Here is a 15,722-nt window from a genome sequence, read left to right as displayed (position 1 = left end):
TCCTGATTGGCTGAACTCAACACAATACGGACCGGGGGGCAAGAAAATCTCAAATTCTTCTAAGAACAACCAACATTAGTCCTGATTGGCTGAACTCAACGCAATCCGGACTAGGGGGCAAGAAAAGCACAAATTCTTCTAAAGACAACAATCAAAAGCTCATGTTCTCCAAACAAGCCTAAACTTACTCTCTCATCCAGAAAATCTGTATAAGGGAGTGGGGGGCACATGATAGTACATATAGCTCCTAAAAGGTCTAGTCCCAGACTCCTAACTCCATACAGCTCACGGAAGGACTAGTCCTGGACTTTTAACTCCATGCAGCTCCTGGAAAGACCAGTCCTGGACTCCCAACTCCATACAGCTCCTGAAAGGATTAGTCCTGCATCCTGAATCAGTCTACTCCCGGACACTACCAATCCTAATTGACTTAGTCCCGCAAGAACAACCTTGAGAAATCCCAGCACGTGAGACACTGCCCCAAGCACATGATAGGGACAACTGTCGCACATCAATCATGGGAATAATCAGGGCACATGTCAAAGGATCCTCAGAACATTCCTCAGCCAGTCCCGCGCTGACACGTGTAAAGCATCCACTCCAGCCAGGTGTCCTCCGCTCCCAGAACCAATGACTACGATTTAAAGGTACCAACCCCAAAGTCCTATCATTGGGCTACAAATAGCCCAAGAAGGTGAGGTTTTGGGGTTAATCACTCTCTCACACTCATATACACACACAACTACCTTGCATTCATATCTATCTTCATCTTCCCCAAAAGCGAGTTCTTACTCTCACACCGGAGGCGCCGCGGGACCCAAACCCCCCTCTGGTGTTGTTTTGTGGGAACCCCACCACAACTACACCTCCACAGCGGCGAAGGAGCGGCCCCGCCACCAGAGTTATCACATATGATATTAACAACGTAATCTTTCACATATAATATTAACAACATAATCTTTCGTAATTATATTATTCAATTTTAATTATTCAATTATTAATTTATCATTAATAATTATTAATTTTTGAGGATATGATAATCTAGTAATCGTAAAATGCAGGAGGGCTGAATAGTGCGGTGTCTCTCTCTCTCTAGTAGTTATCTCTGTTGTATCATCGGTCGAGAATCTCTCTCCTCTTATCTCGCCCTTTGTCTGTAAGTAAAGTTGTGAATGATGAGCATGATTCCTCCAACTCGATTTTCACGCCCAAACTACTACTACTACACTTCCTTACGCTTCCTATCACTCTCCATCCACCACTCATTTCTCATACCAATTCAATTAAGAAATATCACTTCTCCTAAAACCCTAAACTTAACAATCACTAACTCTTCTTCTTCATTTACCGCAAAATCGTCTTCCGAGTTGAGAAAAAATCGAAGCAACGGCGGTGTCGACGACGACAAGCTTGGAGCTCTTCGCGGCCTCTTCTCCAATCCTACCACTGCTATTGACGCTTATATTATCCCTTCTCAAGATGCTCATCAGGTACGTGCTTCAATTTCTCTGTGTTTTCGTAGATTTAAATAAGAATGTTTAAATTAATCAAACTTAAAACACAAGAAGATACAACAATTAGTAGTGGGAGATGAAGTCTATTGGAGCTTTAGAAGGAAGGAGGGTGATAATACTGGTGCTTCGCAATGTTTTAACTCTTCCGATTGTCTTGCTGATTTTTATCATGTTTTTATGTTTCCCTTCTCAGAGTGAATTTATTGCTGAATGTTATATGAGACGGGCATATATATCCGGTTTTACGGGTAGTGCTGGCACTGCTGTCGTCACTAACCAAACCGCAGCTCTTTGGACTGATGGCAGATACTTTCTCCAGGTTTCAGATTTATTCATTTTTCTTTTTCGTTACAGTTTTCCTTCTCTGATATTTAAAGGGCACCGTGTTATGTAATTTATAATTGATTTTATCTTCCCTGTTCTGATCAGGCAGAGAAGCAGTTAAATTCTAGCTGGACTCTCATGCGAGCTGGTACTCCGGGGGTGCCAAGTACTAGTGAATGGCTTAATGATGTTCTTTCTCCCGGAAGCAGAATTGGCATAGATCCTGTGAGTTATTCCATATTTCCAAGTGTTAGTTTTTTTTAATTACAGAAATCAGTTTCTTATTTTCATACAACAACTGATGGTAGAAGTCCTCCTTTTCCTTTTTTACCCATCCGCTCATATTGACAGCTTCATTTTTTATCGGTCTGTTTATGTCTCATCTTTATTTCCATCATTGTTTCAAATAAAATTCTCTCTGCTGCTATCCATTATATATGTTTCAATTTTATTGTATAAACAAAGTCGTATGTTATCCAGTTAGTAAACATCTATTAATGCAAGTCTTTGTTTCACGGAAAATATTACCACACTGTTTGTTTAGTTATTACTTTTATATATATGTGTGTGTTATTACTTTTTATATGCTTACTTATTATTAGTCTTATTTCTGTAATATTCATAGTTTATGATATAAATTGATTTATACGGTTTGGAAATATATTTGATTGTTCCTAATGCCATATTTTTGTTTTTATGAAGAGTTCAGTTCCTTTTCTCTTCCAATGCTGTAGAAGAACTTAAACAGGCTATTACGAGTAATAGTCACGAGTTGGTATATTTGTACGAGTATAATCTTGTGGATAAGATTTGGAATGAAGCAAGGCCAAAGCCTCCAAGCAATCCAATTAGAGTGCATGATCTTAAATATGCTGGAGTTGATGTGTCTACAAAGCTGTCTAACCTGAGGTCTGAACTGACTAGTGCAGGTTCATCTGCAATTGTCATCTCCATGCTTGATGAAATTGCATGGCTATTGAACCTGGTAAATTTCTAGCTTTCTTATGCTCTAATTTTTGAATTCTTATCAATGTAGAAGATGATATTAGTATTATATAAACTGTATTGGATTAGTATACGTATTCACAAGACAGAGTATGGCTCATGAAAAATTGTAGAGAAATTTGTCCAAAAATGCTACACTGGTCTAGATTTCCTTTATTATATCTATATTGAGAATTCTTATCGTCAAGATATATTCTGGGAATGTGTTATGGTATTCATATACTGCATTTCAATCTCCTTGCTGATAATGCAAGCACAGTACGATTAACAAAGTGATGAAGGACAATACTTGAAGGTATCACACGTTTGGAGATTGAGCACAAAACAATTTCTACCCCAAGCTTAATCCGCAAGTTGAATATCAATCAGTCAGTATCAGAGAATCGAGCATGAAAACTATGATCAACCAGTCGTGTATGAAATATATTATAAGTAAACCCAGTATAAAGACCAATCCAGTTATATAGGTGCCAGTTGGAGTGTGTGGCACAGCGAGTGGAAGTCAACTGTATTGGAAATGATATTCATGCGAATCATGGTAACATATGAGAAGAAGCAGGTCATAAAATTTACTCCACTCAATTTGGCAAGCTATCTCCACGAACGAATTTGCTATAGTAATTGTTAAATGTTAATTGTGAAAAAAAGTTCCCATAAGTAATAGCTGCAAATTCCATCTAATAATTACATAATACTTTCTTCACTTCTCGAATTAAAGTAAATCTTAGTTCTATGTTCAATTTTTTTTTTTATTAAAACATATTTTGTACAAATGCTTTCATTTTTCATGCTTGGTTTTTTCTACCCGGAACCCAGTAGTTAGTAATATTGGGACGGACATAGTGCACCTCTTTGCATTGAATACAAGAGATAGATATATGCTCCTTATAAACCATCCACCCACATCCTCTCCCTGCTTTGCATCGTTATTGTTGTGCTTTAAATCAAATGTAAGACTCTATTTACTGCCTAATCAATATTGACTCGATTTTTTTGATCTGATAATTTTGTTTAGCTTTAAAACTCTCCTAGATTAGGACTCGTACAAAAGATAAGATCTGTTATTTCTAAAAGAGCATCTCCAATGGGGGTGCCAAAAAGAGTGCTAAAGTGACATGTGGCATGATGTGGCATGGCACTCTTGTTGACTACCCATTGGAGGCTTAGGGGTGCCAACCAAAGTAGCCAACTTTTGGCACCCTTTGGCACCCTCCTAAAATGGAAACAATGTCATATGTCCTAATAAAGACATGTACCTTCATATCTATCTTAAATTATACTTGTATTTGAATAGTTTGGCAACTTTTAGTGCTAATTGTTGGAGTAAATTTTGGTAAGAATGGTGCCAAAAGTACAATTGAAGAAAGAGATAATAATATATTAATATTGTTGATGAGTTGTCAATATTGGCAACCTTGGTTTAGCACCCCCGTTGGAGATGCTCTTAGATGCAAGAGGAATCTCAACGAATCTCTTTTAATACATACACATGTTCATCTGAAGCCACGTCTACAGTGTCTCTTCTCTTCATTCATATGCATCACAGTAATCACTTTAAGATTATGATCTTGTGATTTCTCGAACTTTTTTTCCTTTGTCTGTGCATCATCAGAAAATTGAGAGAAGTAAAATCGTGCTATAATTCAAAGGTATCTTTGTTGGCCTCACCTATAAAATATTGTGATCGCAATTGTTTTATTTATATTTTTAAACCTGGTGAAGATCAGTGATCCATGCCATATGCTCACCGATTCACCAACTAGCTTATTCATATTCTAAATTCCTCTTCCTATATTCGTGAGCTCTATATATTACACTGGCTGGTACTAGTCTAACCTGAATCAGATCTACAGATATCTTCATACTGCTACTTAGCATAAGTCCTTGCATATCGCAGAAGTCAGACAAAAATTGAAAAAACTTAAGATTGATTTATTAGTCCAGTAGTTCTTCAACAAGCTACCTCCACAAGTTTGCTGCTCTATAATGTCCATATTACAATTTTTTTACAACTCTAGTAGCAGAAAAAGTATGCGGTTTTTGGTTAACCAACTATTTTGCATGGAATAGGAAAATTGTATCCTGCCTGCACACATAAACCACAATCGAAGAGACTCTAACTTCTATCATTGTATCCTGCAAATAATGGGAATACATGTTTTTTTAGTACAATATTATGATGGAAAAATTCCTAAACTTCAGTGATTGCTAGTCTATTTTATGTTTGAGTCCCAAGTTGATTATGGATAGAAATATCATATGTACTTTTAAGTGTATCAACAATTATCGTTTTATTTGAGTGTACTATATCTTAACTATGGGATTGGGTATACTTATGTCTGTAACTGTATTCTATGCCTCCCTCTAATGTATTACCTATTTACCATGGTACTCTTCACTTTCGTTTTCTTTTAATTTTATTATACCTCTATTGTACTTGTCTGTCATGGTAAACTCTGTATTCAGCTTGCATAATTTTTGATGTAAGATGATCTTGATTACTTAATTTTGTTGTTATGTTGTCATGTGGTTCACTGATATTGCTTCCAATCATTTCTTCAGAGAGGGAATGACATTCCACATTCTCCTGTAATGTATGCGTACTTAATTGTGGAGGTTGATGCAGCAAAATTGTTTATTAATAAATCTAAAGTTACCGGAGAAGTTAAGAGTTACTTGAAAGGTGCAGGGGTGGAATTGAAAGCATATGAATCAATTCTTACTGAAGTCAAAAGGTATGTTTATGGTTATTTTGGCAGTGATCACTGCAGAAATTTAAATAGCAACACAGTTGTGCCTTCACTACGCTAGAGAGGAGGGGTATCCTTTAGGCTACATAGCTCGAGATGTGTGTGTGAATATTTATTATCAAATTTCTGTAGTAGCCTAGCTAATGCTTCAAAAATTTTCTGCAAGTCCACAAGTAGTAGATAATTACAGGGAAATTCTCAATGGTACCCTTCAATTTTTGTTTTTTTTAGTGCCATTTCGTGTTTTTGACTTACGAGTGGTACCCTTGTGTTTTAAGTTTCATATGTATATCATACTATCATGTTACCCAAACGTCAGTAGATGTTAAAATATAAGGGTATTACACATAAAAGCCAAAAGAGTAATGGTATTTGTTGGAAAAGTTATTAGGACAATGGTATTGTAAAGAATATTCTTTCGAATACTTTTTGAAGCTTTGAACTACGTTTTGTTCAAATATTTTGATGATAATTTTTTAAAATGTAGAGTAGATTTCTAGTGTTAAAAGTGCCAAAATTTTGAAGCTTAAACGCCTAATGAAGTCATTTACTTAAACTTTTACGGTTATTTAACGTTTGGTAAATGAAATGGCATGATATATGGAAAACTTATAATATAAGGATACCACTTTTAAGTCACAAATAAAAATGGCACTAATTGGAAAAGTCAAAAGTAAAAGGGCACCATTAAGAATATCCCATAATTAAATTTATGCTTGGCAAATATTGAAAATTGTTGTTGCAAAATCTAAACCACAATGAAACGTTGTTTGTGACAATAGAATATATCCTGGCATGCCGGAAGTACTCGTGATTCACAAACCTGAACATCTCTTTTGTCAATCTGTTTTCTATTAAGAAATATGACTATTCTAGTAAGAGTGAAGAGCTTGTGAAATTTTAATTTTCAGCTTAGCAGCAAAAGGGGCACACCTTTGGTTGGACACATCATCTGTTAATGCGGCTATTGCATCCACATATGGCGCTGCTTGTGATGAATATATTAGGGGAGTTGGGAGCAAACCCAAAGTCAGGAGCATGACTAAGCCTGGCTCTAGTGGTCATTCCGGAGGGCCTCCTGCTGCAATTTACCGGCCTTCTCCGGTCTCACTTTCCAAGTCTCTCAAAAATTCTGCTGAACTGGAAGGGATGCGAAATGCTCATCTAAGGTATATTTGTAATATGCACCTGTAATTTAATTACATTCCAACTAGGTGATTTGCAATCATGGTTCGCATACGATGTTTTTGACTTATTTGGTCAAATACGTGTTCAGCTGATTGTATTGATATCCTGTCATACTCATACATGATTAGAAATATTTGACCACAATTTCTATATGATTAGTCACTGTATCATTTATATTCCAAGTTATTTTAGAGTTCTCATTCTTTTGAATTCTCTCTCCCCTCAATCAGCATTACTTAACAATAACCTGAACGATTGAACCTATCTCAGCTATTTCTAACGTTGAGTCGACACAGCCAGTTAAATATTTGTATCCTATGAACGCATATTAGGAGAGACTAATTTTCACATCTTGTTTTCTTGATTTAAATTTCTTTGTCGTGGACAAACTAAAGCAAGAATACTAAAGTCACCTATGGGAGTATATACGCACTTAAGATTTCCCTTTCCGCCGTTCAAGCCTGAAATTTTACCCATCTGCTAATTGGCTGGAAGCCTAATGAAGAATTGATTGCAAGTGCGAGTGATGCACTTGCTCAACAAGAATACTATCAGTGCGCAAGAACAAGACAACAGTCTTTCCAGTATTTTTTAGAGCTTAAGTTCCCACAGCTTGAATCTTTGATGCACAAATTATAAAACTATCTCAATTAAAGTAATAAACAGAACATAAGTAAAATAAACCTTACCAAACTAAGCCAAACAAACATAATTGTCACCACTTAAAGTAAAATTATTCTCATTATTAGTTGAAGTTCCCTACATTACTGTCACATCACTATTCAAGAAATTAAATTTAATTACAATTTATGCTAAAACTTTATATGTTAAAATCATAAAAATTTTTGAAAATATTCCATGTTCAGGTTTGATGTGGTTTCTTTTGAAATGTATGCTTGCTAATCGAAAACTCTTTACCTTCAACCAGTATGTTATCCAAGTGTAGACAAATATGTGATATTTGATGCTTTCTATTGCAGGGATGCAGCTGCTCTAGCACAGTTTTGGGACTGGCTAGAAGAGGAAATTCAAAAGGATACTGTATTGACTGAGGTAGATGTTTCAGACAAACTTCTAGAATTTCGTTCCAAGCAAGCTGGCTTTGTTGGCACAAGCTTCGATACCATAAGTGGTAATTAAAATTCATTCTTGTTCCAGAATTAAATTCAACTACCTCAATAATCCGTGCAAGGCACGGGCTTGTTCAAAATCTGCAGATATTCAGACAATACTGTGTATAGTTTTGTGTTTATAACTGTATGGATTGTTTATAAGTTTGCTGCTGATAGGATGTAGGAGACAAACAAATGCTTGTTATATTTATCGAATCATATGTAGTAGTACTTTCTTTACACTCTGGCAATGTAAGAAACCAAGAATCCTATATTCCGTGAAACTGTTACATTCATAGTTCACTAGGAACATTGGATCTGAAACAATGGTGCAAATTCTTGTACCTGCAAGTCTTTGTCTAGGTTGAGGAGCATGCCACAAAATGATAATATCTACTGTAAAGTATATTCATGCGCAAGGTGAAAAGAACTAGAGGAAAATTTTAAGGTTTCTTCAGAGTTCAGAGTTTTTAACAACACTGGTATTAAGAGTAGTAGTCTGGCAGAAACTATGTCATTTGACTAATTTCATATCTTATTTAATGTAAAATAATGTTATAGTGATTATATTGTTTGTGAAGGAAAGGAAAAGTTAGTAATAATAATATGTGGTTAATTTGGAGGTAGATCATGTTGCAAGATCTGTGGAGTGTATTTAGGCACAAATCGGAAAGCACTAGAGAATAAGTATAGGTTTCCTTCAAATTTCAGGGTGTTTGCATAGTCTGGCTGCCGTTCTACAAGTTATGAAGGTACTATTGTCAATTGGCAGTTTAGAATCTATAGGGGGTATGGTATATAGGTGGGAATTCATTTTCTTAAATTTATTGACACGGGGTTAATATTTGGGGGCTTGGGGCTATATTTTCTGAATCAAGAATTTTATTGTTCTGCAAAGAATTCATACCTAAGCATTAAGTTGGTTCATCTAAAAATGAATGCTGTCTTACAAGTTGTCCCATAATTTATTAACTTTTTGAAGTATAGTTTTCCGAGTCCCTTTGTATCCTGATACAACTGGTATACTTTGTTGCCAAGTTTTTTAATATAAGCAAATCCTGTTAGCATAGAACCGCAGCATTAATTAAACTAGCTTTGCGTTAATACTTAATATTCTAGTTTCTATTAATTTTCACATTACTAGTATGATTTCAGGTTCCGGTGCCAATGGTGCAATTATACATTATAAACCAGAACCACATAGCTGTGGCCTAGTAGATGCTAGTAAACTTTTTCTATTGGATAGTGGAGCACAATACATTGACGGAACAACAGATATTACCCGAACAGTACATTTTGGTGAACCTTCCGCATGGCAAAAGGAATGTTTTACCCGGGTTTTACAGGTAATCCTTTCTTAGTTACATGCTTAGCATAATTTGATTGCATTGCTACACTTTTATTCTGTGCTGTTTGCTTGCATACTTAATGATGATGTCCAATTGCAGGGCCATATTGCTCTGGATCAGGCTGTTTTTCCAGAAAATACCCCGGGCTTTGTATTGGATGCTTTTGCTCGTTCTTCCCTTTGGAAGATTGGGCTTGATTATCGACATGGTACTTAATCTAAATTACTAATCCTTAATGAACGATTAGCCTTTTTTAATGATAGTTGGCACTAGACTATTTAACCATATTTGCATCAGGTACTGGGCATGGTGTAGGAGCTGCCCTTAATGTTCATGAAGGTCCTCAAAGTATTAGTTATCGGTTTGGAAATACGACCCCGCTGATGACAGGCATGGTTGTTAGCAATGAACCTGGTTATTATGAGGATCATGCTTTCGGCATCCGTATTGAGGTAATAGAGTCATTTGGGTTATAGTTTATTTGTTCATTTACCTGTATTAGTGGACAGTGGGATAGTTTTTTATCAGATGCTTTGTTTTTGCCCTGTATATTTGAAGGCACACTCGATGATAATTCTTACCTAGTGCTGTAAATGGATAAATGCTCAAATAAAAATTAATTGATAACAATTTATGAGTTAGGGGATTGATCATTGTTTGATCTCTTGTCTCCTTCTATTTTTTATTTTTTAAAAACATGCGAAGTAGATGTTCGGAAATCACTCGAATCGTCCACCCTTTAAGGAATTTCAGGCCTTGCTTTACTCAACTTTTTTAGTGGTGGAAAGCAGAGGTAGGATAATTTAAATCTTCTCTTTAGCTCATGGCTCAATAGGATTAAGCTCTAGGTGATCATAATTACAAATTTTTCTGGAATATTTATTGCAATTCAGCTTATATTATTGCAATTTCTAGAATGCTTTCAAGTTAATTTTGCTGCTCCTGTTTTTGCTTTTTAGTTTATTTTCAAATATGAGTGGTCCAAAAGGGAGTTTCCTTTAAGCTCATTTAGTTGGTATTCTTTTGTAGTTTTTTTATTAATCCTTCTCTGATATGCAGAATCTTCTTTATGTAAAAGAGGTGAACACTCCAAATCGCTTTGGAGGTATTGGATATATTGGTTTTGAAAAGCTCACGTTTGTTCCAATACAGGTATACAAACAGTGTTCAGATTTTATGTCTTAGAACCATGTTGTATTTTCCCCAATTCTAATGTTGAATCTCGTGCTAGGTTCATATTTATACTATAAACATTGGAATAATTGAAGTATCGCGTTCCCAACTGATATTTGGACCATTGGTTGTCCTTAATGATCTTATATAAAAGAAGTGTGCTTTGCTTTGTACAGGCAAAAATGGTAGATATGTCTTTGCTTTCTGTTGCTGAGATTGATTGGCTCAATGAGTACCATTCTCAAGTTTGGGAAAAGGTCAGGACATCTGTAACATTTGTTCATCTCTCACACCTACCCACTTACCCACTTTTTTTGGTGTGTGTGAGTGTTTTGATTTAGGAAGTAGGATTGATTTTTACAGTAGACAGCAAATAGTAGGATTGAATTTACAAGAGTAGACAGTCACAACTGTACATTACAATCTATGAACATCTATATTTTGTTTGTTTTTTTATTTAAGTTTTTAAAATGATATTTAAAATTCATAATCTATGATTCTAGTATCACATCAAAGAAAATTATCCATTCTAATTAGTTTTAAGAAAAAAATTGGGGGGAGGGGGTTGAGAAATTGAATTAATTTTGCTTAAACTTTTTATTTGTTCAGAGAAAGAACAAGTTATTATGAATTAAAAATATCAGACTCCAACTGATTCATGTGATAGAAATTTTATTTTGTGTTTGTGGAAATATTTTCCGACATCAACAAATACTATATAGTGAAGAAGATTTGGGCCCGGCTGCCCCCAACTTGTCCTTTTGACCGGTAGTTCGTGTCCGTATGAACTTACATGTAATATGTATAGGTAAACAAACTTTGCATCTTGGTGTCATGCCGAATATGGTAAAAACAATTCTAAATAATCCATTTTATGTAAGTTGTGGTTCATGTTATTCAGTCCTTATGGCCGACTATTTTTTGGCTTATGCAGGAATGTTCCTCTTCTCTCATTATATTCTCATATAATACGAGAATGCAATATGTGACTGCTTACATCCTCATTTTCTTCCAGTGTTTTCATTTTTAACTTGTCTTGAAGGCTGTGTGGTGTTACTACATAGGCCTTCTGGCTTCTATCACATTATGTAAATACAGAGCTGCCAGTAGATGTGTAACTACTTTTTGTTTCTTTGACAGGTCTCATTGTTGCTAAATGGTTCTCCCCGGGAGTGGCTTTGGAAAAACACACGCCCGCTTGTCAAAGTGTAACTTGTGATGGTTTTCGGTTAGGTAAAAGACATGCCCACCCGGTTTTGTGTCCAGTTGTTTCTATAAACTGTTCTGTTATGCGGGAGCGGACATGCACTATAACTTTGGAAATTATGTATATAGATCATATTATATGATTGATAAATTAAGAACCATAAATGATCCTTTTACTAGAAGAGAAATGCTAGGTACCTCTTTTAAGTAGAAAACATGGGAGATAAATTGCTTATACAGTTAAACACAGTTATGTACTGGTAATTGTCGCATAGTCTTTCAACTATTTTCCTCGGTTAAACCCTCTTTAAAGGATTAGGGTTGGGACCGTGAAAAAATATTACTTTAGCGAGTTTATTACTTTATCGGGAGTAAAAATGTATTCATTATGTTGGAACCGTGAAAAAATATTATTTTAAAGAGTACTGGGTTTCTGCATTATCTTTCAATTATTTAAGTGGGGTTCTGCTTATCGTTTTTTAATATTTATAAAATCCTAATGGGCAATGATTGAACTCCAGAATAATGTGTAAAATTTTAAAATATTTGTAAAAAGGAAGGTGATAAGCCGCTTAAATTAAGGGCTACATATAACAGGGCCCCTCAATTTTTCTCAAAATCAAGATACTCGTAGACTTAATGGCGGTTTCAAAAATAATCCAAAATCTTATTATTTTTTTAAAAGAAATTCTGAGTAAGTGGTTAAGAGTTTATCCTCTATCGTCCCAGGGGTTCCGGGAGCACTTGCTTGCTTTTCGGTTAGATTATATACTTTGATAAATGAAGGAAACTCTATTCCTCCGGATTATATTCTTGATTTTTATCAAAAAAAAGTCAACAATGACTTCAAATTTGTCCCATAATATCAAATCAACATGTTTGTAGGAACTCATAATAATTCTTTTAGGTCAAAAAATTCTCCCTTTTTAATAAATTTATAATTTTAATGATCGGTGGTTAGATTCTCAAGCTAATATTCATGTATGTAATGAACGCTCCTGGTATTCAAATTATCAGGCATTAAATAGGAGGGGTTGTAATTCTAGAAAATGATTCGATAGCAAAAGTGATGGGAAGAGAAAAAATTAATTTGAAATATACATCTGAAAAAATCTTAGTTCTCAACAATGTTCTTCGTGTACCTACAATTAGGAGAAATCTAATTAGGAATTACATTATAAATATCTCTAAGATTTTGTCTCTGTAATTTGCTTAGCCATTAAAGCATGACCTAGGTCTTTAACAAATTTGGCAACTGCTGCATACTCCTGAAATGCTCTGGTATCAGCATTACACTTCAGTAGTTCCGGTAGAAACATCCACAATCCTGTGGCAAGCACAAACCCTACTGTCAATGTTCTGGAAACAAGTGTAGGCAATCTCAGCCTGTTACTGACTGCTTTTTTGATGGCTATCTCCGCAACCAAACAGAATCCATGTAGCAAAAAGAACAAGGTCACCACCCACCTTGGCCTCACCCGCCCCAAGTAGTAGAAAACGAGCTCATGCATGACGGCGGACACAATAAATGTGGCCAAAATTGCCGGAAGAGAGGCCAACTGACGCCCTAGAATCACCGTGAAGCTTTTAAGGGCAGGTTCATACACCGTGGGACGTAGGATGCGCGTCACCATAAGGTTCCATCTTCTACCCCAGAAGTCTTGGAGTGAGGTGGACAAGTAAGGTTCATTAAACTGTGGCTCGAGCTCTAAACCTAATAGAGCTCGAGCCAGGGCTGCAAGTCCAGCCAGAGCAAGTTCCAAAAAGAAGTATATATGAAAAGCATACATGAAATAGACAACATTCGGATGTATATAGTCAATAGAGTCATACGCATGGACAAATAAAACCACAAGAATAGTCTTAATAGCGTAATTCATAGGCGATTTGAAAACATCTTTCGATGTTTTCGAAGATAGGGTTTGCTGATGAATCTTGATAGGAAGCGAACCAATGGCCAGGAGAGGAAGAGAAGGGTATGAAAGAGGGCCAATGCCAAAACAAAACATGAGGAGCTTAAAGTTAGAAAGCCATGCAATGAGAAAAGCAGTCATGCCTCCAATATGTAGAGTATGTAAAAACAAAGGAAGGGCTAAGAAAAGGAGAATCACAGGAAGAAAAGTAAGGAGTCTTAGCAAGCCTGCAGAAACAATATTTGAAGCAAAATAGCAGTAAGACAGAGAGATGTGAACTGAAATCCATACCATTAAGCAGTTGTTGATTTCTCCTTCCATTCCTTTTTTCAAAACTTGCAGCACTCCATCTTCCATCATCCTTTTTGGTTCTTGCCGGACTTATTGGAATTCGGAGCACGTAAGTTCAGCTTGTTTGATAAATCAATGGTGGCATCAGGCCCGGTCACTGTCACAGTGTCATCACTTGCGTACTCTGTAATTCAATAATTATACTATTATATGTCCTTTTTCCATTATCCCATTTTACGTCCTTTTGTTTCCGTGCTTTAATTTCAGGGGATCGCCGTAGATGCCCTTTTGGACACTCTTACTCTTACTCATAATAATATTACGCATTTAAAGTTGGGGTGTTTTGTTTTTGCCCCTGAGCATAAATTTTTACTTCCTCCGTCACTCTCATCTTCTTTACACTTTTTTTTTGGATGTCTTTTACAATCATTTATATTTCAAAATTTTCCAAAAATAATAAAATTTTATAACTTTTAAAATAATTACATCCACTATTTCTCCCCACTATACCCATCTTATACATATAATATTAAACTCACTATACAAATTTTTTAAACTCCGTGCCCAACTCAAAGTTGATGGACCATCCTATACTTACAACAAATACACCAATTAAAACACTCCTAAATTATAGTAGATTTTAGTGCTTAATATGTGCCTTTCGGCACACACTAATACATTCTTTAAAATTTTCGTTTGATAGAAAAATGAATAATTACTTGCCTTAGGCAATGAAACAAATTGATGAAACAAATTTTTAATACACGTCCCACCACACTTTGCCGATATTAGTAAAATACATCCGTGTCTTATTTATTTTTATACACTTTTATTTACTTTTATCTTAATTTTATATATTTCAAAATTAATAAAATTTATTAATATACTTATTATAACACCAGCTGCGTAATTTTTAATATTGGAATCATCTAAGTTTTAATTTTTTAGAAAATCATGCTTTGTCAAACGAGTTCAGATAATTTGAAAAGGAGCACAAACAATTACGTACTTGACACCTGACTCTCGCCAAGTAAACAATTAAGCATGGTGTTTGCTTACTTACTTGCGTTAGACAATCGAATTTTAATTCACCATACTTTGACGGAGGCTATTAAAGTATACTCCCTTCCTCTTTTTATGTATACTGTTTGCACGTATTTCGAGACTTCAATAAAATATAGTTTCATAATGTATTTTTAAATTATTATTTTTGAATAAAAGTTTAAACATGAAACTTTTTTTCAGATTTTAAAAAAAAAATATTATGGAAGTATATTTTAAATGGCCATTGAAAAGCGTGCCGAAAAGTAACGCAAACAATCCAGTGTGAGTGAGGGAGTATAAAATGTCATTGACCTTCTTCTTGTTGGGGCTTGGCTTTCTAAATTTATTACAACAAATTTCATTAATAATTTGAAAGAAATTTAATTAGGATAAATCCCTAAATAAATTATAAAATCAGATTGAAAAATAAATAAAATAAATAATTAATCATTTTGTTTCCGGATTGCTTAACAAACTGAATACAAATATTCTGAAAATTAAAAATGAAGGTAATGGTTTCTCGGGTAATCTCGCATGCATTTCTCCCGAAAATAGTAGTTTCACAACTCATTAATTTCATTGATGGTGCAATGTTCAGAGAACCCCAGTGCAATGAACAAATATTTTTTACGAGATGTGAGCACATGCGATTTTTACCAACGTTTCAAACCCATCTCAACTATTTACTTGTCGGACACCAGCTATAAATCTGCCGAAAATATCGTTAATGCGAGATATCCAGATGTTCCAATATATCGTCAAATTCATTTTCAACACAACTATTACATCGCACAAAACGAGATAATCAAACACACAAATAATAACTTAAACATAACAAAACGAAAAAAAAAAT

At 35.1% G+C, this 15,722-nt stretch overlaps 2 protein-coding genes across 2 annotated transcripts; one reads left to right on the top strand and one right to left on the bottom strand.

The window, feature by feature from the left end:
* The first annotated feature begins 1,050 nt into the window (after window positions 1-1,050).
* On the top strand, window positions 1,051-11,879 carry LOC141702606 (aminopeptidase P2). Its single transcript, XM_074506258.1, has 13 exons — window positions 1,051-1,490; window positions 1,708-1,833; window positions 1,944-2,063; window positions 2,548-2,823; window positions 5,406-5,578; window positions 6,505-6,762; window positions 7,762-7,913; window positions 9,049-9,239; window positions 9,342-9,450; window positions 9,540-9,694; window positions 10,302-10,394; window positions 10,592-10,672; window positions 11,556-11,879. The coding sequence occupies exons 1-13, from the start codon at window positions 1,173-1,175 to the stop codon at window positions 11,625-11,627; spliced, it is 2,124 nt and encodes a 707-aa protein (XP_074362359.1). The 5' UTR covers window positions 1,051-1,172; the 3' UTR covers window positions 11,628-11,879.
* An 812-nt stretch (window positions 11,880-12,691) lies between these two features.
* On the bottom strand, window positions 12,692-14,134 carry LOC141702609 (acyl-CoA--sterol O-acyltransferase 1). Its single transcript, XM_074506262.1, has one exon. The coding sequence runs from the start codon at window positions 13,892-13,894 to the stop codon at window positions 12,809-12,811; it is 1,086 nt and encodes a 361-aa protein (XP_074362363.1). The 5' UTR covers window positions 13,895-14,134; the 3' UTR covers window positions 12,692-12,808.
* Window positions 14,135-15,722: the final 1,588 nt, after the last annotated feature.

This window comes from Apium graveolens, unplaced genomic scaffold, assembly GCF_009905375.1.
Source record: "Apium graveolens cultivar Ventura unplaced genomic scaffold, ASM990537v1 ctg5342, whole genome shotgun sequence".
In the NCBI taxonomy this organism is placed as follows: Eukaryota; Viridiplantae; Streptophyta; class Magnoliopsida; order Apiales; family Apiaceae; genus Apium; species Apium graveolens.
Note: the sequence above shows the minus strand (reverse complement) of the source record. Positions and strands in the feature narration are given on the sequence as shown.